This window comes from Ctenopharyngodon idella, chromosome 3 (assembly GCF_019924925.1).
Source record: "Ctenopharyngodon idella isolate HZGC_01 chromosome 3, HZGC01, whole genome shotgun sequence".
NCBI lineage: Eukaryota > Metazoa > Chordata > Actinopteri > Cypriniformes > Xenocyprididae > Ctenopharyngodon > Ctenopharyngodon idella.
The window spans coordinates 52,140,673-52,165,065 of NC_067222.1; the positions used below are offsets into that span (position 1 = coordinate 52,140,673).

The window sequence follows — 24,393 nt, forward strand, 5'->3', positions numbered from 1 at the left end:
TGTTTTCGGCACTGTGCTTGATTTGTCTGATGCTTTCACATGATGAATGCATTAGCCTTTGAGCGCTTAACTTCTCTAGATGGCCTTTCTTCAGTGAGCTTCAAGGCGTGAAAGGATGTTACAGGGTTGCATGCTATTTCTGCTTCTTGTGCCAGAAATTCAGCAAACTCCTTGAAATTTGGGTACTCCTCTGATTGTCTTAACTGCATTGTAACATGACGATTCCAACGAGATGTTACCCAGTCAGGGAGTTTTTGTAGCATTTTTCGATTCTCTTCACAGTCATTTAACACCTGAAGCCCTTTGATGTGTGGCATGGCATTGCTGCAAGCTGTCAGAAAGTCACTGAACTGTCTCAATTTAACTGACTCTCTCGAACCAATCTTTGGCCAATTATTCAGTTTTTCTCTAAAGGCACGCTGGATTACAAATGGATGGCCGTAACGAGAATTCAATGCTTTCCATGCTTGATCATAGGCTTCATCGTCCTTTCTGTAAAAGCTTCCTTCCAATACAGATCGTGCCTCACCACTGACATATTTTTGTAGGTAGAACAACTTATCAGCTGGATTTGCACATCGCCGTTCTATCAATGCCTTGAAACTTGTTCTCCACTCTAAGAACTTAAGGGGGTCCCCTGAGAAAACTGAGGGCTCAGGTGCAGGAAGTCTGCTGAGAGCCATTGTGTCGTGTAGGGCTTGAACTACTGAGGCTTCCCTATCAGTATGGGCAGTTTGTTCCTCTTTAATTTCCTTAGTAAACACTAAAGGACGATTGGCTACCTCACTGCGTGCTATTCTACTTTCATTACTGGACTCGCCTGAGTCAGCTTCAGAGTATGCTTTGAGCTTTGCAGCTATTACTTGAAGATCTCTCTCATTTTCCAATCTTTTAAGTTCTTGTCTTTGAGCAGCAATAGCCTCCTCCATCTTTATCTCCGCTTGCTTTGCGGCACACTCTGCTCTTTTTGCGGAGATGCTTTGCTGTTCTGATGAGCAGCTTGAACGGTGACTACGAATAGCAGACTTGGAGCTTGTAGTCGAAAATATTGACTTGGCATACTCTTTGTCAAGCACCATACGAATTCTTGCATCTTCTGCATTAGCATCAAATTCCTCCAGCCCCACTTCACTCATACGTACTTTCATCAGACCCATCAAATCAGTTGTTACTGCTGTACAAGAATCCATTTTTCTTCTAATCTCCGTTGAAGGTACTGATTGAGATCGTATAAGTTCATACACATTTTTCACTTCTGTTTCCAGCCCTTCAACACTATCCATCAAGTCACCTAAAACTTGGTCGGAGCACTCATCCTTAAGTTTGGTACGTGTAGTTCTTACTTGTTCTTTCCATCGTTCGTACAGCTTGATGAATTTACTCTCCTTCTGAGAAACTTCTTGCTGCTTAAACTCCTGCATTTTTGGAGTTAACTTTCTCTCTCGTGAAGATTTCCTGGGTTCATCTCTTCTTGAAGTGGAAGCGGTAGGTTCTATCATTGCTAACTGAAGTAACTGTATTTTAGCTTGAATATCACCTATGAGTGACTCTAACCTTTCCCTTTCAGCAACATCAGGTTGAGATCTTAACTGTTCAGTTAAGCTAGTCAATTCTGCCTGAAGTGACTCGATTTGCTCACTTGATTCACCACCTTGTGATTTTTCTCTTTGTAAGGACATTGTAAATGTTTTAGCAAAACACTTTAGTGCATGGTTACTTAAGTACTACTCTCAGATCAAAACCCTTGTAACGATTCAACACTGTCATAGTAAGCATACACAACAATTAGTCTGTAAATTCAAACAATATATACACACTTTTTCTTCCTTTTTTTCCTTTTCAGAAGTCCATAAAGATGTAAAGCACAGTCTAACCTGCTGTTAATTGCAGAGCAGCAATCTTCTGCTTGACACAGCTATGGAATTAACAAACACTGTTCTCTGAAGCCTGTAGAAAGGATACTTGCAAAGCTGTAGTCTACGCGGCTAAATGTCGCCCTCTATTGGACGTTTTGCGGTACTTGCTTGATGGTGACAGCTGCATAACGGCAATCCTCGACTCTGACGCCTTCTATCTCCACGCGATAGCCCCGCAATCGTGCTTCGTCTTTGTCTTCGTATCCGACGTCTCTTCTGTACGCGATGCACCCGCGATCTTGCTTCCTCTTCTCATCCGACCGATGCCAATCCACTCTTTAAGCTGGTCGGCTTTGCTGCGTCACGTTTTCACTTTAGCTGCACAGGTCCGACGAAAAAATGGCCACGCTTCATACAGATGTCTTTGATATTTATTTTTTCTCTCTCTTTCTCTGTAGACACCGTGAAAACTACAAGAAATAAAAAAAAAAAACAATTTTCAAATATGCATTTCTCAAGTTTCTCGTGATAATGTCCACTGGTATGCAATCGAATGACGCAACAGAAATACAACAAGTCCAAAGACCAGTAATAACACGTTACATTTTTGTGCAGAGTGACACAAAACAACACAATACACAAAATGCAATAAACACAAAGTAAACTACCGTGTGCGCCTCCCAGACCACATGCAGATTAAACAATTATCTTGGGGCTGTATGTCTCACAGTCTCTCTGCATCTGCTCCCAACTCAACAAAAGTCATGTGACGTATTACGCTTCTTAAAGAACCCTTTACGCTAAACATTTCAAGGGAGTAATAATGGCCATACATTTGTCACATTTGTTTTCAAACACTTAATGAAATAACACTGGTAATGAATTTATACCCAAAAGTTCAAAAATATTTACATTCCAATGAAAACCATGTCTGTTGACAGTTACACTGGAACATAAGTTGAATCTGACTACAAATCAGCTCCATAGCATATTCTAAGCAATCAAGAGCTTGGAGAGGTACATTTAAAGTAGCTAGACAGATTCTGCCAGTGTTGGTTCAGTGTAAACAATGATGTACATTTGAGTCCTTAAGATGGAGGGAAGTTAGCAAGGGAAGGGCATAAAAATCTGAACTTGAGCGCAGCCCTGGAGTACCTCAACAGGACACTTTGTAGATTTATTTGAAATATCCATTTCTGATTATCAGTCTCTAATAATGAGCTGATGAGTTGAACCTAGAGCAGGAATACCCAATCCTGTTCCTGGAGATCTACATACATGCGGAATTCAGATCCAACCCTGATCAAACACAACTGCCCCTGAAGATCTTAGTTCACTGCTTCAGGTGTGTTTGATCGGGGTTGGAGCTGAACTCTGCAGGAAATTTAGATCCAAAGCCACTGGAAGCCTGCAACCTTTAGCCAAAAAAAAAAAACATAACTGCTAATGCTAACGCTCCGCCCCCGGCGGTACGCAGGGAAGGAGACCAGAGGCTGTTTTTTGAATGGATGTCAATGGATGAGAGGCTTCACTATGCTGATTAACCAGCTTTTGTGGGGAAATACCTAATCATTTAATTAATCCACAGCCTGTTTGCTAATCTTCAGCATGTTTTACACTAAACAATACTTTAGTTTGGAACTATATGTAGATTTTAGCTTGATAAAAATAGGGAATGTTGCGACTGATGTCACTGCCATTACATGATAGGCTGAGAGGTGCCGCATGTGATTAAGTTAGCCGTTACGCTTTCTCCAATGGTAAGAGATACAGACCCTCTCATCTCCCTGTTATATACAATCTCTGGTAGATCTCCAGAAACAGGACATCTAGTGTTTAATTTCTATTCAACTGCGCTCCGTCTGTTTGATGTACATGTTCATACTGGTATTTGTTCACTGAAGTCTGTGAAGTTTAATGGAGCCTGTTGTCAGAAAATGCACACTTGCATGATTTTATAACATTTACAGGTAAGATTATAACCATAAAATGTAAGTTTTGTGCTGAGGAAAACACATCTCATCTTCATTCTTTCCGTCTAATGTCACTAGTGTGATCACTCCGTACTGTGCCCTGGCCCACTTGAAAAGGCACAGTTGGATTAGGCTTGGCCGTGGTACGGATGAAGTGAGATCAAAACCAAGTACAGAATGGTCCGGAGTACAGAATGGCTACTACTATTGTGTGTGCTATGTCCGACATCATTACAACAACAAATATCTTCTATTACTTATTGAATAGTAGAACCCTTTTCAATTATTTGAGTATATTTAGGTTTATATTGGGTCTGGTTCTCACCTTAGTGATGGAATTGTAGCAGGAATTGTAGTTTGCAAATTCCTCCATCAATGTCAGCAATCTTCTAACAAGCTGATGATTTTAACCAGATGTGAAAAATAAAGGATACATACAAAATGTGCAGTGGTGGGTCCCTTTGGACCAGGTTTGAAAACCACTGGTGTTTTGAGTATAAGGTCAAAAGAAGCTTACAAATTGAGGCAGCAGAGAAGCAGCAAATAGGTAACGACTTTTGTTGCAGTTTGACTGCATGTGTCCCCTGAAACAGAGGGTTTTTTCATTCCTATGGAAGTTGAAAACACTCGCTCTTCTCCTATTGGCCTGCACCAATTTTTTGACCTGAGGGAAGGGTTTTAACAGACCAATCATAGCACTTGCGGTCCGCGTAGAATTGACGCGTTGTTACATTTTCGAAGAGGTGCACGTCAGGCTACATCGTAGGCTACGTGTGGCACTCACAGCCTACGCCGTACCTACAGGGTACACACGACGCAGAAGTATAAAACAGCCTTAAGTCTTCAGGAATGCTTGAAAATTACTTAACTCTGCAAAAGAGTGGTCCTCCAGCACCAAAGCTGCCCATCTCTGATCCATAGGATAGGATAGGATAGGATAGGGTATAGATCATACATGTTGTTGGTTTTGATGCTTTAAATGTCTAAATTGTTTTATGTCTATTTTTGCCCTAGATCTTATGGCACTGAAAGAGGCGAGTCATGAACTTTATGAAAAAGAAGAAGAGAAAAAACATAATTTCGTGACTGGAGAAAGATCAACACAGGTTTCTTCGCAAAAAGAAGCTCAAAAGACAAAAACTAAAAGTTATTTCACCTGCCAACAGTGTGGAAAGACTTTTGATCAACATAGAAACCTTCAAGTCCACTTGAGAGTTCACACTAGAGAGAGTCCCTTCACTTGCCAACAGTGTGGAAAGAGTTTCACACAAAAAAAACACCTTAAAGTTCACGTGAGAATTCACACTGGAGAGAAACCTTTCACCTGCCAGCAATGTGGACAGAGTTTCAGTCGAAAAGGACACCTTATAGCTCATATGAGAGTTCACACTGGAGAGAAACCTTTCACCTGCCAACAATGTGGACAGAGTTTCAGACATAAAGAAACCCTTAAAGACCACATGAGAATTCACACTGGAGAGAAACCTTTCACCTGCCAACAGTGTGGAAAGAGTTTCACACAAAAAGGAAGCCTTAAAGGCCACATGAGAATTCATACTGGAGAGAAACCTTTCACCTGCCAGCAATGTGGACAGAGTTTCAGACATAAAGGAAACCTTATAGTCCACATGAGAGTTCACACTGGAGAGAACCCATTCACCTGCAAACAGTGTGGAAAGAGTTTCAGTCAAAAAGGAAGCCTTATAGCCCACATCAGAATTCACATTAGAGAGAACCCTTTCACTTGCAAACAGTGTGGAAAGAGTTTCAGTAGAAAAGGAAACGTTATAGTCCACATGAGAGTTCACACTGGAGAAAAGCCTTATACCTGTCAAGAGTGTGGAAAGAGTTTCAGTCGAAAAGGAAGTCTTATAACACATGTGAGAATTCACACTGGAGAGAGCCCATTCACCTGCCAACAGTGTGGACAGAGTTTCAGTGAGAAAGGAAACCTTATAGCCCACATGAGCTCTCACACTAGAGAAAAGCCTTACACCTGCACTCTATGCTGGAATGGCTTCGCACGGGATCGAAACCTCAGGCAACACATGAGAATTCACACTGGAGAGAAGCCATTTACATGTGATCAGTGTGGAAAGAGTTTCATTCGAAAAGGAAGCCTTAAAGTCCATATGAGCACTCACACTGGAGAAAAGCCTTACACCTGCACTCTGTGCGGGAACGGCTTCACAGGGGAACGAAGCCTTAGGGAACACATGAATATTCACACCGGAGAGAAGCCATTTACATGTGATCAGTGTGGAAAGAGTTTCAGATTTAAAGGTAACCTTAAGGGCCACACGATGAGTCACACTGGAGAAAAGCCTTACATCTGCACTCTGTGCGGAAATGGCTTCACACGGGAACAAAGCCTCAGGCAACACATGAGAATTCACACTGGAGAGAAGCCTTTTACATGTGATCAGTGTGGAAAGAGTTTCAGTCAAAAAGAAAGCCTTAAAGTCCACATGAGCACTCACACTGGAGAAAAGCCTTACACCTGCACTCTGTGCGGGAATGGCTTCACACGGGAACGAAGCCTTAGGGAACACATGAATATTCACACTGGAGAGAAGCCATTTACATGTGATAAGTGTGGAAAGAGTTTCAGATTTAAAGGTAACTTTAAGGGCCACATGAGGATTCACTTGAAATAGAACTCTTTTAGAAGTCGTCACTGTGGAAAGAGCAGAGGTGAAAAGAGTACCTGAAAACCATACTTGAATAAAAGTACAGATACCTTACAGCAAAAATTACTCCATTGCAAGTTACAAGTCACCAATTCTAATACAACTTGAGTAAAGATCTTGGAGTATCTGACTTTAACAGTACGCAAGTTTTTTTACTCATGCTGAATTTAGGCTTGAAGATGCACTAGTCCAGAAATGCCAGTGAAATTAAGAAAAAATGTATTTGATTGATGGAAATCATGTTTATTTTCTAAAATCAAAATAAAATTGAACAGCTCAATATTGCAATAAATCAAGGTCGACACAACAGCCTTAATGTTAAAAGTGTAAAACTCCCGCTGTTCACAAAGCTTACGCTACGTCCTATGCCTTTTTTATAGGTTGTTTGCACATGACGTCATTGCAGGTGAAATGCGTCTGGAGGGCAAGGAGTAATTTTTCTATATAGGAATCCTATCACAAACTCAAAATTCCTATTGTTTTGCATTGTTATGGTTGCTTAAATCCATGAAACCGAGAAACCACAATGAGCTTTTATCATTTACGTAACTTGTATCGTTTTTTAACTTTAAAAGTCACCTTTTGTAGCGTTTTGCGTCTGCTGATACTGAAATGAATATGGATACCTGCTTACCTTTTTTGTTTTTGACTTGGTTAAATATTCACATTCTTCATGGTATCATTTGCAGTGAAGAGAAGATATTTTATCCCATTGAATGGTAATTTGGTGTTTTCACTTAAGTTTTGTAGAATTCCGTTCACAATGTTTATCTGGTTCCCAAATGTAATGTTAATTATTAAACCAAACAAAATACACTTTCAAAAACAATCAGCAGTGTGATTATTTTATTGAGTAATAGGGAGTGGGTTCAATCAGTGACATTATTAGATTTGATATACGCCGTCTCCCCGTCACCTCCTCAACCTGCTTCCTTTAGTGTTTTTACACGTAGAAAAGGTGAAAATTGTATTACACCGTCCAGTTTTTTCCCTGATCGATGATGCGAGCTCCTGTTGCAATTCTCGATTCAGCATAAATGACCTACAATGGTGACATTTTTCACAATCACAACAGAAAATCAAAATAATGCCGTCACTGGTAGAAAGACAGCGCAATATAAACAAACCCAGACCTGAATGCGTGGTGTGACGGCAGCTTCACGTTCTCTATATATATATATATATACCTCCTCGATGGCAGTTAAGCCTTTCAATTCAGTAGAAAAATCGCTCCTCTTCATAACATAAGGTTCACGTCCAAAATATGTTGTAAGGTTTATAATGGTTGTGAATGGTAACCCACATTCTGAAGACAGAAAAAATGCATACATCCATAGGAGGACTAAGGATATTTTTAAATATATCTCTGATTGTGTTCATCTGAAAGAAGATTGTCATATAAACTTAGGATGGCTTGAGGGTGAGTAAATCATGGGATAATTTTCATTTTGGGGTGAACTATCCCTTTAAGTGTCTTGCTCTAAGTGAATTAAGGACTACAATGATGACAACTCAAAATGGCCACCCTCAACCTCTGAATCAGCTAATAGTGAGCCTGCAAGGGTGAAGTCACAGCAGCATGACACTAATTATTTAATGTAATTATAATAAAATCATTAATGAATTTATGTTTAAAAATTGCTTTGCATTGTGCAAAATTCTCAAATTAGTATTGATGCTGAGGAATCCTTTTCTATGTCATCTCATTTACAGTTGGATTGATGATGTGAACATGAGTTTCATCAATGGCTCCAACAACTCCAGGAAAGCCCGAAATCCTCATAAAAATAGCTTCCTTTTGCCATGTTTTTGACGGTCAGTTTGAAAGACAACTACCAAACAGTAGTGGCCAAAAATGTTTGGCTTAGGAAAATTTACATATTCACCCTTTATTCAAATATTATTAAAAATGTCTTAAAGGTTTTGTAAGCACATTGCGTAGTTGTGCTTGGAGTCAATTATCTTACTTGTGTTTAATTGTGTGACATAATTTTAGGCCAGGCTGTCATACAAATAAATTATTAGCACATGCAAAAACGAGAGAGGACCAATGAAATATTAATAACTGATTGCGCTGCAAATCAATGTATGTTTTTCCCCCTGTTAGCTTTGTTTTTCTAAAACCTGTAGCTGTAGTTTTTCTTCAGGGGTGTCCATTACACTCGCGTATCCCTGGACAATGCTCCTGTTCTCCGGGCGGAGATTGCTGTCCTCCTGGTGGAGGATGCAATCGAGCCAGTCCCTCCAACCGATATGGAGTCAGGGTTCTACAGCCTTCATTGTACCCAAGAAGGGTGGTGGGTTAATGCCAATCCTGGATCTGCGTGTCCTGAATCGGTCCCTTCACAGGCTGCTGTTCAAGATGCTTACACAGAAACACATTTTCGAATGCATCCGTCCCCGGGATTGGTTTGCAGTGACCGACCTGAAGGACACGTACTTTCATGTCTCGATTCTGCCTCGACACTGACCCTTTCTACGGTTTGCGTTCGAGAGTCGGGCATATCAGTACAAAGTTCTAACTTCGGGCTGGCCCTGTCGCCTCGTGTCTTTACAAAGGTTGTGGAGGCGGCCATTGTTCCGCTCAAGGAACAGGGCGTTCGCATCCTCAACTACCTCGATGACTTACTCATCCTGGCCAGCTCACGGGAGCAGTTGTGCGAACACAGGGACATGGTGTTAGCTCACCTCAGCTGATTGGGTCTTTGGGTCAACTGGGACAAGAGCAAACTTGCCCTCAGGCAGAGGATCTCTTATCCCGGTATGGAACTGGACTCGGTCGTCTAGACAGCACGCCTCACCGAGGAGCGCGTCCGGTCAGTGTTGAACTGCCTAGGTAAGCTCAAGCGCAGGACAGCGGCCCCACTGAAACTTTTTCAGAGGCTCCTGGGGCATCCACAGCTGCAGTCACGCCACTTGGATTGCTTCATATGAGGCCGCTTCAGCACTGGCTTAATGGCCGGGTCCCGTGGCAGCGTGGTACGTTCCGTGTCCCCGTGACACTGAACTCCTGTCGCACCCTCACTCAGTGGTCAGACCCTTCGTTCCTGCGGGCAGGAGTTCCCCTCGAACAAGTGTCCAGGCATGCTGTGATATACACAGATGCTTCTGCCACCGGGTGGGGAGCCACGTACAACGGGCATGCAGTATCAGGTCTGTGGACGGGGCCTCAACTGCATTGGCATATCAATTGCCTCGAGTTGTTAGCAGTACGTCTTTCACTGGGCCGCTTCAAGGACCTGCTGACAGACAAGCACGTACTGGTCCGCTTAGACAGCACTGCAACCGTTGCGTACATCAACCATCACGGTGGTCTACACTCCCGTCGCATGTCGGAACTCGCCCACCATCTCTTGCTATGGAGTCAGAAGCATCTGAGGTCTCTTCATGCCATTCACGTCCCAGGCGTGCTCAACCGTGCCATTGACGAGCTCTCACGGCAGCCTCCGCTTCCGGGCAAATGGAGACTCTATCCCCAGGTGGTCCAGCTGATTTGGCAGTGTTTTGGGGCCGCACAGATAAATCTGTTTGCCTCCCTGGACACAGCCCATTGCCAGTTGTTTTATTTCCTGACCGAGGGCACTCTCGGCATGGATGCTCTGGCACACAGCTGGCCCCGGGGCCTACGCAAATATGCGTTTCCCCCAGTGAGCAGGGAGGACGAGGAGCAGGTCTTGCTAGTGACTCCGTATTTACCCACTCGGACCTAGTTTTTGGATCTGACACTCCTCGCGACAGCACCTCCTTGGCCCATTTCTCTGAGGAAGGACCTTCTGACTGAGAGACGGGGCACCCACTGACACCCACGTCCCAACCTCTGGAAACTCCATGTCTGGTCCCTGGACGGGACGCAGAGGTTCTAAGTGATCTCCCCCAGTCGGTTGTAGACACTATCACTTCTGCTAGAGCTCCTTCTACTAGGAACCTCTATGCGTTGAAGTGGAACCTGTACGTCGAATTGTGTTTCTCTCACCGAGAGGACCCCGATCATGTCCGGTCAGGTCTGTGCTTTCCTTCCTGCAAGAGGCCTTGGAGCGAAGGCTGTCTCCCTCCACCCTCAAGGTATATGTTTCCGCTATTGGCACACATCACGATGCAGTTGATGGTAACTCTTTGGGGAAGCATGACCTGATCGTCAGGTTCCTGAGTGGGGCAAGGAGACTGAATCCGCCTTGCCCTTCCTCTATACCCTCTTGGGATCTTTCCCTGGTACTTACATCTCTTTGGGGTCATCCCTTTGAGCCTTTGAAGTCAGTGGAGTTAAAAGCACTGTCACTTAAGACAGTCCTCCTGGTTGCATTGGCCTCGGTTAAGAGGGTAGGGGACCTGCACGCATTTTCGGTCGACGAATCGTGCCCTGGTGCGCACCAAACAAGTGACTGAGACCGCTGAAAAGATGGGTCTCGGTCTGGTTCCAAACGAACTCTGGTGCAGTTTTAATGATATATGAATGCAACACAGACCAAAAACATGTAAATAACCAAAAACAGGAAGATGATACCCTAAAAAAGACAGAATCCTCACGCATACCGGTTTTGCCCATGACAGGCATCAGATGCGCATCTCCAAACAGCAGATAATTTGTGTGTGACGGATGGATTCCCAACGTTGTTTTGACTACTTTACACATTTTATAAGCTCTTCACGAGTTCCCAGCTGGCCAAAATACAACGAGTGCATTTACCTCAGCACACAGCATTGTTTTGGATGTTTGGTAAGTTCCGTCTCAAAATAGGCAATACGTCATAAAATCTGACCAATCACGTTGTGAATGTATCCCTGTGCCTTTAGGTTCGGTATCTTTTGGTTCAATGATAAAATTGAACGCTAATCAGACCAGGACTAAATGTTTTTTTCTTTTCTTTTTTTGTCCGGACCGAACGAACCGAACTACAAGTGTGAACGCACCCTAAGATATGAGGAAAACCATTCCAAGGCTAGACCCTGGATACCAACTTGGTCTTTAAAGGCAGGAACACACCAAGCCGACGGTCGGCCGACTAAGATTTCTCAGTGTGTTTCGCACCATTGGTTGAAGTTGGTCCTTGTCGGCTTTTTTTTTTTTTCGAGTTCAAGTTCGACGGTTTGTTGGACCATCTGATCATTCTGATTGGCTGTTCAAATGCTGCCACCTGCTGGTACGGAAAGGCATTTCATCTTACAATTATTTATATACATGATCTTGAGAAAATTACTAGCAGTATGTGCACCACTTTCACTAGTACATTAGATACTGCTGCACCGATGAGATTAAAAAAGGTCAGAGAGAAAAATACTGTACCATGGTACAACAGTATTACTCACGCTATCAAAAGAGAAACTCGTAATCTAGAACGCAAATGGAGACAAACTCGTTTAGAGGTCTTCAGAATCGCGTGGAAAGACAGCACATCCCGTTATAGAAAGACTCTAAAAGCAGCCAGGGCCGAGCATCTCCGCAAACTCATAGAAAATAACCAAAACAATCCAAGGTTCTTATTTAGTACAGTGGCTAGATTAACAAATAAACAGACATCACCAGAACAAAACATTTCATTACAGTTTAGTAGCGATGACTTTATGAAATTCTTTACTGAAAAAATCGAAAGCATCAGAAATACAGTTGTAAATGTACAACCCTTGACAGAGTTTTATGATTCAACCTCAATTATCGTCCCTCAAGAACAGTTGCAGTGCTTTACAACTATAGGATAGGAAGAGCTAAATAAACTTATCACAGCGTCTAAACCAACAACATGTTTATTAGATCCAATACCCACTAAACTACTGAAAGAATTGTTACCTGTAGCAGAAGAGCCTCTTCTCAATATTATTAACTCGTCTTTATCTCTAGGTCATGTTCCAAGACCGTTCAAGTTAGCAGTTATTAAGCCTCTCATTAAGAAACCACAATTAGATCCAAATGTATTGGCAAATTACAGACCCATTTCAAATCTTTCATTTATATCTAAAATACTAGAAAAAGTGGTGTCGGTCCAATTGTGCTCCTTCTTGCAAAAAAATGCTATCTATGAAAAATTTCAGTCAGGATTCAGGCCTCATCATAGCACAGAAACTGCGCTCGTTAAAATTACAAATGACTTACTTCTAGCTTCTGACCAAGGCTGTATCTCAATACTAGTGTTACTTGATCTCAGTGCTGCGTTCGACACTATAGATGATAAAATACTCCTAGATCGACTACAGAATTACACTGGTATCCAGGGACAGGCATTACGGTGATTTAGGTCGTATCTATCAGACCGTCACAATTTTGTTTATTTAAACGGGGAAAAATCTAAGATAACGATAGTAAATTATGGAGTGCCTCAAGGATCTGTGTTAGGCCCTCTGCTATTTTCAATATACATGCTGCCACTTGGTAATATTATAAGAAGACATGGAATTAGTTTCTACTGCTATGCCGATGATACTCAATTATATATTTCAACACAACCAGATGAAAACTCTAAATTATCCAATCTGACAGAGTGTGTTAAAGAAGTAAAACATTGGATGACTAGTAATTTTCTTCTATTAAATTCAGATAAGACTGAAGTATTACTTAGTGGGCCAAAAACCTGTACACAGAATCTCTCAGACTACAGTCTGCATTTAGAAGGATGTACTGTTACTCCATCCTCGACAGTTAAAGACCTGGGTGTTATATTAGACAGCAACTTGTCCTTTGAAAATCATATTTCATATGTTACAAAAACAGCCTTCTTCCACCTCAGAAACATTGCTAAGATAAGGAATATGTTATCTGTTTCTGATGCAGAAAAGTTAGTTCATGCTTTCATGACGTCTAGACTAGATTACTGTAATGCATTACTAGCTGGTTGCCCTGCTTCCTCAATAAACAAGCTACAATTGGTACAAAATGCAGCTGCTAGAGTTCTTACCAGGTCAAGAAAATATGATCATATAACACCAATTTTATCATCTCTTCACTGGTTACCTATTAAGTTCCGTATCGATTATAAAGTACTGCTAATGACCTATAAGACTCTAAATGGTTTAGCTCCTGTGTACTTAACCGATCTTTTATCGCCCTACAATCCTTCACGCTCTTTAAGATCACAAAACTCTGGACTTCTGGTTGTACCTAGGATAGCTAAGTCCTCTAAAGGAGGGAGAGCGTTTTCACATTTGGCTCCTAAACTCTGGAATAGCCTTCCTGATAATGTTCGGGGCTCAGACTCGCTCACCCAGTTTAAATCTAGATTAAAGACGCATCTCTTTAGCCAAGCATTCACATAATCCATCTCATATCAGATCAATTGCACATGACTATCTTTGACTATCTTTGCTTAATGTTATGAACAGCAGCTATGCTAATTATTCTCCATTTGCTTTTCCGTTTTACCTCGGGACGCCCGTCCCGAAGTGACTAGAGAGTACATCAGTTTCAGTTTGGATCCAGCCTCTTAAGAAGACCTCGGATGACTAAAACTTTGGAAGAGACAGCGGCAACTCCTGCGATGACTTCAGAAGAAGCAACATCTGGATCAACACGCACATTCGCAAATTTCTATATATCCTAATTATTGTTAATATGTAATTCATTTTTCCAGGAGCTCTTTGCTTCTACCTTCAATTAAATTGCTAACAGTGATTGTATATTAATTGCCTAAATTATTACATTATTAGCTAACTGCATTCTCCAAATTGTAATGTTGACATGCATTCTCTGTAAAGCTGCTTTGAAATGATATGTATTGTGAAAAGCGCTATACAAATAAATGTGAATTGAATTGAATTGAACAAGTATATTTCATCACAAGTTCAATATGGAGTACCGCAAGGCTCAGTACTAGGATCGTTGCTTTTCACTCTGTACATGCTACCCTTGGGAGATATCATTAGGAAGCATGGCGTTAGTTTTCACTGTTACGCTGATGATACTCAGCTGTATATTTCTTTGCACCCTAATGAATCTTACCAATTCACAAAATTAATGGAATGCATAGCTGATATAAAAAATTGGATGACCAGTAATTTCCTACTACTAAATTCAGAAAAAACAGATTCTAATTTTTGGACCAAAAACTTCTTCACGTAATAACCTAGAATACTGTCTAACACTTGATGGCTGCTCTGTTAAGTCTTCGTCATCAGTTAGGAACCTGGGTGTGCTCTTTGATACCAATCTTTCGTTTGAAGGCCATGTTTCTAGCATCTGTAAAACCACATTCTCCCATTTTAAAAATATATCTAAACTACGACATATGCTCTCAATGACAAATGCAGAACAGTTAGTTCATGCGTTCATGACCTTAAGGCTAGATTACTGTAACGCTCTACTGGGTGGTTGTTCTGCTCGCTTGATAAATAAACTACAGCTCGTACAAAATGCAGCAGCTAGAGTTCTTACTAGAACTAGGAAGTATGACCATATTAGCCCAGTTCTGTCAACACTGCATTGGCTTCCTGTTAAACATCGTATAGATTTTAAAATCTTGTTAATTACTTACAAAGCACTAAATGGTTTAGCTTCCCAGTACCTGAGCGAGCTCTTAATTCATTATAGTCCTTCACGTCTATTGCGATCTCAGAATTCAGGCCAGCTGATAATACCTAGAATATCAAAATCAACTGCAGGCGGTAGATCCTTCTCCTATCTGGGACCTAAACTCTGGAACAATCTTCCTAGCATTGTTCGGGAAGCAGACACACTCTGTCAGTTTAAATCTAGACTAAAAACGCATATCTTTTTAACCTGGCATATACATAACACATTATCAATTTATATTTTCAAATCCGTTAAAGGATTATTAGGCTGCATAAATTAGGTCAGCCGGAACCGGGAACACTTCCTATAATGCCAGATGTACTCGTTACATCAGAAGAAGAATGGCATCTACGCTAATATTAGTCTTTCTGTTTATCGCGAGGTTTACCGTAGTCAACCGGATCCGGGCCGTATCCAGGTGAGATTGAGGACCTACGCCTAGACACGACCACAACGCAGCCCTGAAGTATCAGCAGAGATTGAGTCAACTAGATCAGTGGTTCTCAACCACATTCCTGGAGGCCCATCAACACTGCACATTTTGCATGTCTCCTTTGTCTGACACACCCATTTTAGATCTTTGAGTCACTACTAATGAGCTGATAACCCTAATCAGGTGTGTTTAATTAAGGAGACATGCAAAATGTGCAGTGTTGGTGGGCCTCCAGGAATGTGGTTGAGAAACACTGAACTAGATCATCCATTGTGAAGACCTCATCGACATGACAGCCAGTGGCACAGTTCCTCAACAACCGTCCATACCGGCGTGATGAATATGATCCTCAACTGGATTGAACTGGAATAAATACTTTGAATGCTGCTATCCTATTGGACTTATGATAGCTACCTGAATCGTAACAAAGCACTGTTTGCCAGAGGAGAACTGGCCCCCCGACTAAGCCTGGTTTCTCCCAAGGTTTTTTTCTCCATTTTGACACCTATTTGCCACCTGTTTGCCACCTGATGTCACCTTTTGGAGTTTGGGTTCCTTGCCGCTGTCGCCTTTGGCTTGCTTAGTTGGGGACACTTGACACTTAACATTTGATATTCAACAGTGTTTTGATCTGCCTGCATTGACACCATTTTCTTTAAGAGCTGCTGTGCAGCCAAAATTATATACCAGTTATCACTGTAAAGCTGCTTTGACACAATCTGCATTGTAAAAAGCACTATATAAATAAAGGTGATTTGACTTGACTTACGCAGGTGCAAAACAGACGTGCTACTTGGCTGTCGAGCGTCGGTTTGGTGTGTCAGAGCAACTTTGGACCCAGACACTGCCAACGTGAGCCAACCCTGCAGTCTGCTTTCATGCTTTTCGTGTGTTCCTGCCTTAAGAGGATCAATGAGGATATCATGTTCGACCGTATTGAAAGCAGCACTGAGACCTAACAATAGAAGAACAACAGGACTATCCAAATCTAATAAAATATCATTTGAAAACCTCAATAGAGCAGGCTCTGTGCTATGACCAGCTCTGAAGCCTGATTGAAATCTATAGAGAATATTATTACTAACTAAATGAGATAACATCACATGAAGAACAAGTAGGCTTCATATGTGCAACTATATCTTGAAGTTGTGACAGAGACACAGGAACAAAACTGTCCATTTTTTCAAAGGAGCAACAAAAGTAGAAGAATTATTACTAACAGATGAAATCCGAGAGCGAATTCCAACAATCTTACCAGTAAAAAAAATTGTAGAAACTTTTCACATGTCCACAGAAAAAGAAATTGAAGGAAGGATTACTGTATTAACAGTACAAAAGAGTATATTTAAAAAAGTAGGGTTAAACAAAACAGTCTTGTGGTCAGAAATTACAATGTCAGCAATTTGCACACTGCCGACTAGGGTTGGGTACCGAAACCCAGTATTAAATTGGCCCCGGGGCTAAATTATGAAAGACCGGTGTATCGATAAGCTCTGACGTTAACGGTTCTGCTATCGGTACTGGAGAAATTATGAAGAAAATACACATACATTTATTATTGCTATATAGACATTATCTTGCAAATACTATCTCACCAGAGTCGCCAGCTGTGTCTGTATGCAATAATATTAGGACATTTGTCTATGATGCATTTTTGCTTTCGCAATCCAGAAGAGAGATCGCGCTCATGCAGAGGAGCTACAGCGCGCGCAGCTGCTCACATGAAAGCCTAATGATGATGATGGAGGAGAGAACTAAATTACTAAACATCTGCTTACACTTAAGGCCTGTGATATTAAGCTAATTTTATGTTTGATTTCGATTTTGGTTTCCAAGGATCAGAAAGAAGATATCTGGTAAACTATTAAAAACTAGCCGCGTTTCGCCTAGCACACCTTCATTCTATTCACAACTGTGTTCGTTCGTTCCTCCCTAAACCCAAACTTAACATCAGAATCAGCACAATTGGTGATTGTTGTAAAATGCAGTCTTTAGTGTTGCTAAATTGCAGTAAATGTTTGATAATTATTATCAACGTTGAAAGCACAATAATCCGCGCTGTTCCTCAGGCTGAATTGTGTGTGCGCGCTCCAAAACGGATCGCAAATAGACAAACAAATTACACTTTGGGCTTCAGGTGCACATCCAAACAATCAAATACACACATAAGTATGTTAAAATGACCTGATTGGAGCGTGTTTAGCTACTTAAACGCAGTTTATATCGTAAGTGTACATGAACAGCTGGGAGAAAATCCGATGTGTGTTAATATCTATTGTCTTAAAGTGACAGCAGTCACCTTCTGGCGATTATACCATCAGTGTTAATCAAACAACAAAATGCAAAATCTCTCACAGCTCTTCATCTGAATATAGTTAGCTTTAATAAGCATTAATCTATTGATTTGTACTGTGAAAACCATAGACATATAATAAACACTAGACGCCCTATTGGCCGCTGGACCGCACGTCAATGGCGCCGCCATATTGTGCGGGGCAACATTCCCATAACGCGCATAATAACTGAAATTGAGAAAAACGCCTGCTTCGTGTGCTGCTTGGGGCTGCACAAATCGCCGCACAGTTGTAAATAGGTCTCTGGGAATTACCTTACAGGTAAGGCTGAACATTTGTTTCTGGTTGTATTTGGTCATTATATAATTATATTGAAAGTATAGTTTGATAGTTGGCCACCGGAGTCAATCAGACTTAAATAGCTAGCGATGTCGCTAGTTAGCTGTGAAAGTTGAGACATGAGTTTACATGATTTCTAATATAGTTTTAGTGTATACTATATCTTATTTTATAAACTAAATTTCCTGAAATTTAAATATGCATCTTTATTTTCTTAAAACTGACTTTCATGACAATTAAATGATTTTGTGAATCTTACTAGTTGGCTAGCCTATATGTTTATGTCTATGGAAATAACGACTCGAAATAAGGCCTTAATGTCTTGAAATAACGAGATATTATGTTGTAATGACTTATTATGTCGAAATAACGACTTAATATCTTGAAATAACGAGATATTATGTCGTAATAACGACTTATGTTGAAATAACGACTTAATTATGTTGAAATAACGAGATAAGTTTTCGTATTTTTTCACCTCCCCACCAAGTTTATTTTTATTTTTTTTTTATTGTGTATCTATTGTTTACTAGTTGGCTAGCCAGCTAACTGTTCTCATACACTGAAGGTTTCCCAGAGATAAAGAGTTGAGGAGACAGTGGGAAGTAGCTATAAGAAGTGAAGGTTTTTCTGCAAGCGAGTTCTCTAATATTATTATTGTTATTTCCATTATTATTGCAAAAACACTTAGTAGTTAGTCTGTTATAACTGAATTTCAGATCTTCCGATAGACCTCTTGTCAAAACAGGGCCACGAGTACACAAAAGAACAGAGGGAGTTTGCCCTCACTCTTCACTTACATGGCCCAAAAGCCTTTAACTATTTAAGAAAGTCTCTCCATTTAAAGCTCCCACATCCACATACATTACAGAGGTATATTTTATTTTATTTTATTCATTTGATTGCACAAAATGGTTTAATACATTAATTAACTACATTTCATTTTACAAAGGTGGATGAGTTCTGTGGATTCCAAACCTGGACTCAACATGATGATGTTGGACATGTTGAAAAGACGACAAGAGGAAGACCCAGCTAAATATGGATGTGTAACTCTCATGTTGGATGCCATAGCCATTAAAAAACATGTTCATTACAATCCTCATACACAGAAAATGTCTGGATTTGTGGATATGGGGGATGGTTTGAATGAAACTGATGTTGTCACCGAGGCTCTTGTTTTTATGGTGGTTGGACTACAAGGCCATTGGAAGGCTCCAATTGCCTACTATCTGACCAGCTCTCTGTCACCAGATACACAGAAGGTCTTAATTGTGCATGCCTTGGAGGAACTGCATAAGCATGGAATAAGAGTGGTGTGTGTCACAATGGATGGACATGCCTCCAATATTAGCATGTGCACCCAGCTTGGGTGCCAATTAAAGGCAAACCCTCTTGAGCCCTTAAAACCTTTTTTGCACATCCAGTGACTGGTGAGAAGGTGTTCGTGATGTAGCGAATCAGTACAGGTATTTAATTAATTTATGGGTGAAATATATGAATATAATAAATCATAAAGCTTTATGATTAATTATAATACATATACCGACCCGAGAGGGAATTATACATATATTGTGAATTAATTACAACGAATTATAATCAATCACATATATGATTAGTTCTGGTTTGATAATAATTTAGAGAAACTATTAGTTTGTCCAGCAAACCGTTAGCTCCTCATAGCCGATTATAAAAGGAAGGTTTTTCTCTGGCCACGAGAAAGACTTCCTATTCTAGCATCAATGCGTAAAGCAAGGATACTGGATCGAAACGTTAAAGTGACCTGGGTTTGTTGCATGAGCAAAAAAAACAATCGAGCATGAATATAATGTATTTAATATATGAAACTACGGATACAGAGACTATACTACTAGACATACACAAACAATACACATATATGGAAAACGAAAGTAAAGTCAAGAAAATAGAGGTGATCAAAGGAATGGCAACTTACTAACAGTTAAAACCTTTGAGAGCCAGCAAGGAAACTCAGCTTACACATCGAGCTTAAAACGCTTTGGAAAGAATGGTTCTATACTTGCATAGGTTCAGGTGCTGTGGTCGTTTCGTGTTTCTGCAGGAGTTTCGGTGCGTGCGGCTGAAGCGATTGGTCCTTTTCCGAGAAGGTGTTCTTCGGCGGGATTTTCAAACAAGGGTTTAACTTAAGAGTAAGATAACCGGAAAGGAAAGAAAAAGAGTCCGTCTCCTAGGCGATGAAGAGTGAAGACTTAGGGCGACGGATGAAGAGGGTTTGACAAAGAAACTTGTTGCCAAAAGCTGGTCGTCCCGAAGAGAGGGGGGCGCGTGATGGAAGCGCGGTCGCCGAGACGTCCGGGAGAGACGTGTGTTAAATGGCGAGAGACAATCGAGAGACAATGAGAGATGCGTGTCGTTGTGTTTTAAGGACAACAGGCCAGAACGCCTCCTGGGATACATCAGCCAATGATGAGGGTGCGATTCTGGCGGGCAAACTCTTTCTTTGTCTCCATTTATGACCTAATTTGCATGGTTTGCGAAGTGTCCGATCTGAGTACATTTTCTTCAAAGTACCATTAAAAATAGAAGAATGCATTTTACAGTCATGTGACATACATTTTCAATTAGAGCATAACGAAAGCTTTACAATGAGACCAAACTTGTCAGATGGCAAAGACATAAAAGGTGAGATACAGTTTATACTTGAGTTTTATCGTTTAGAAGAAAACTAATACAACTACAGTCATAGCTAAGCTTATATACTAGGGATAAATACATGCACCTTTAAATACAGCGACGGGTACATATTGGCACAGTCATATTTGGAGGATAAATGTACATTCACAATCTCCATGCGTGTTTGTGAGTGTCTGTATGTGTGTGTGTATTGGGGTTGTGGCCAGTGTCTGTGACCATATCACCTTTAGTCCCACCAGGGTGACTCTTTGAAGTCTCTGGAGCTGGTGAGACTATGTTCTGTTTTTCTTTACTGGGGTAACAAAGGTGCCAATGGGGCAATTGGTCCCGGACTTGCCGGAGCCGATTCGTGATTTACATGCACAGTTCAGGAAGCTAAAAGCATTCTGAAATGTCCAAAGTTGATTGACTAGCCAGATCTATCCAGACGCTACAATCCCCCTTTCGGCCAACGCAGTTCCTGTGCGGACTTCGTTGGACGGTAACAAGGTTCGATGGCACATGGATCCGGATGGTCAAGCAGCAGGTGGTTCCTACTGGTTCTCTGTCCATCTCGATGAGGCTGGGCATTTTCTTTGCCTTGAAACTTCCTCTCCTCTGTCTCCTTTTGAAGCCTTGAGGAAGGGCAGATAGGCACTTGTCCATGGACTCTTGCATCCCTTTGGTCCCTTCGGATAGGATGGAGGCCAGGCCCAGGGTGAGTGCGTACTTGATTGCTATGGAGAGGCAGAGGGCTGTGTCAGCAGCTGTCCAAGCCTGGGCTATAGGTGAGCTGGTCAGGACGGGCAGTCGGGAGAGTACTTGGAGGGCTGTATCAACGGGAGTAATGTCAATTAGCTGGGACCCCCTTTTCTCAATCATCAGTTCCAGTTCTGGATCTAAGGTGTGGTTGTGATTTCCGGAGGAGGATGAGATTTCCAGTTCTGACGGGTCCTCTTCGCTTGAGAGACGGTACACTGCCAGATTGTTGAGGTGAAGGATGGAACCCAGGGGTACCTGGATCCACATACTTTGATTGGGCAGGCTGACACGAGTGGCCGTGTCGTGCTGATTGTAGGTTAGGGTGTCGATGCGAGTGGGGGTGTGGACGAGCAGTCGAGCGCCCACAATCTTGGCTTGTGTTCCGATGACTGGGGTGTGAGGCTTGGCCTCGGCGGGGCAGCGTGTGTCGCTGATCACGGGCTGCAACCGGCAGATTCCTTCAGTGTGTTCTCTGAGGGAAGGCTTGTTAGAGCCGAAGCAGTGAATGTCTTTGGTCAAAATGCACCTGCTCAAATGGGGAGCCAGATACAGCTGTGGGTCGCTGTAGTGGTAGACTACCACATCTGAGGTATGTATCTTGGGATGGATGTTACCTTGCCACCACCTGACATTGACCTTGTCTTTGGGTCTGTAGGTGTTATCTGGTTCACCGATGGGTGGATTGAGAAGGACGCCCACCTCATTCTGCTCTGGGTTGGCGCGCAGTAGGATGGCAGCACCCAGAGAGTCAGCGATGTGGGCTGGAACAGTCTTGGTGGGTCTGCCAGTAGCAAAGTCCAGCATAGTTTGTACAGGGTACTGAGGAATCCTATTTACAGCCACGCTCTCCATAGAGAAGCTAACTTCTCGCAGCAGGTATGTTATCAGAGCTATACCCAGCTGACTTTGGGCAAAGTCATTTTGGAAGACTGTAAACAGTTGCTTCATTGAGTTCACCGTTTGGGTCAGCAGGAAACTGTGAGTACCGAGAACCACCACAATACCTTCCCAGGATTTGCCGATGGTTTGCAGGGTTTGACGCTGCTTCGCGAGTTGTTTTCTCAGCTGTGGGCGGAGCTCGTCGAGGTGCTGGTGAGTGGAGTAGGCTGTAATGATGCTGGGGTCTCCTGGTTGGTACAGGTGCACCGGCAGCGTCACCTGCCGCGCCGTCATTAGTTCAGTGGGGGACACCTGAGTTGACTCCGGTATGGTGTCCGTGGTGGCTATGAACCCCAGAGGAAGTTTTACATTCCAGTCTTTCTGGTTGACTGACCATGAGATTGTGACTCCTCTGCGTTGCAGTGGGGTTCTGGGATTTGTGTTTGCAGTTTGGACTTGACAGCAAACCTGACATCCTCTGGCATCCTCTGCCACATCCTGGTGCATGCTGGGCCAGTACGCCACTTGTTTTAATGTCTCATCAGTGGTTCTGGTGCCATGGTGTCTGGCACATGGTGTGTCGTGGGCGTATATCAGTTCACCCCCCTTTTGGCCTTGTGGCATTACAAGCTTTGGCGCTGTGAGGTCGTCAAGGACATGTTTTAGGATGTTTAGTCCCACACGCAGCATGTGGTTGATCCCATGCAGCCGTTTGTGGCTAGGGGTCGCCGTGGGACCAGATGCCGTGATCGGGAGGTTGGAGGGGTTTGAGTGGTGGTTTAAAACAGTTCGTAAGGAAGTGTTGGTAATTTTGGTTGTCAGTGGCAGTGGCCGTAAGGTGGGAAATGTTGCAGGAACAGAACGCTGGCTGCAGGTTGCTGCTGCCACACTAAGGGTGGGTGACTGGGGTGGGGGTGACCGTAGATTGTTATGCAGCGTGCCAGTCTTGGCACGGGCAGTAGTTTGGTCGTTTGCGCCTTTGCCACGCCCTGGTTGTTTTGAATGTCTTTTCACCTTTTTCCAATAAACGATCATGTCATGTGTTTGGGTGATGTCATCACGTGTTTGGAACAGGTGTTGATGTTTCACCAACATGTTGTATTCAGTCCTGAAATTAGTTTGTTTCCAGCCTGGAAGATGGCATGTGAAACTAGGTCTGGCATTGCATGAGTCTGTGCAAATGAGGAGTTCTTTGATGTTATGGGCTGAGGCAACTTGAAGGGTTATGAGAGTAGCTGCTACTTCAACATATTGACGTGACTGGGGACCCCACCTGAAGTTCTGTGGTTGGCAGGGTTGGTTGTTTAACCATCGCACCCCTGCACCTGCCTGTAGGATGCCCTCATGGTTGTAGGAATGTCCATCGACGTAGGCCGTGGGCATACCTTGGCACGCATTCTCTTCGAAGTACTTGTGACAGGTTGGTTGTTGTTGTTGGGGTACTTCTACCTCAAATGTCAAAGCTGGTGTGTTGTTTAGGGTTTGACCACGTCTCATGTTGAGCCGAACAGCACCCCCTTTGGTGTAAGCTGGTACTACAGCTTCCTGTATGTTGAGCAGGATGCAGACCTCTGGGATGGTCTGGTCTGACAGGAAATTGGCAGTGTTGACGGGAACAACAGGGGACTGTAAAGTCATTGGAGCCCACACCAACTCATTAGCACTGTCCATATGAGCCTTAGGGTGCATCAGGGAGTCCGGAAAGACCAGGAAGTGATGGGTTAGACGCAGGTCATTCCATTTCAAGTTCAAAACGCAGATGTTTTTGGCAGTCGTCATGGTTGGCAGACGAAAGTCCAATGGGAAGTGTGTGTGCTTGTTGACACATGGGAGGTTCGGTGTTCCCTCAATAAGAGCACTTAACAGCGTGTTGCTGAAGGCTGAGTTGTCTGCCCACAGTGTGCGAATAATGTCTGTTGTAGTCACATCATTCAGCTGTGAGTCTGTGGTGACCTTGGAACAGAAGGAGTTAAAGTCTATGGTGAGTTTGCGTGTGCAGGGTAGCGAACTTGAACTTTGCC

General features: G+C 42.5%; 1 protein-coding gene across 4 annotated transcripts in view; it reads left to right on the forward strand.

Annotated features, from left to right (window-relative positions):
- Positions 1-14,260, forward strand: part of LOC127508789 (gastrula zinc finger protein XlCGF57.1-like) — a 44,209-nt gene extending 29,949 nt beyond the window's left edge. For all 4 annotated transcript variants that reach the window (XM_051887161.1, XM_051887163.1, XM_051887160.1 and 1 more), the window contains one exon: positions 4,844-14,260. In XM_051887161.1, the coding sequence (XP_051743121.1) occupies positions 4,844-6,486 (1,643 nt within the window). In that variant the 3' untranslated portion in view covers positions 6,487-14,260. The remainder of the gene's footprint in view (positions 1-4,843) is intronic.
- The last annotated feature ends 10,133 nt before the right edge of the window (positions 14,261-24,393 follow it).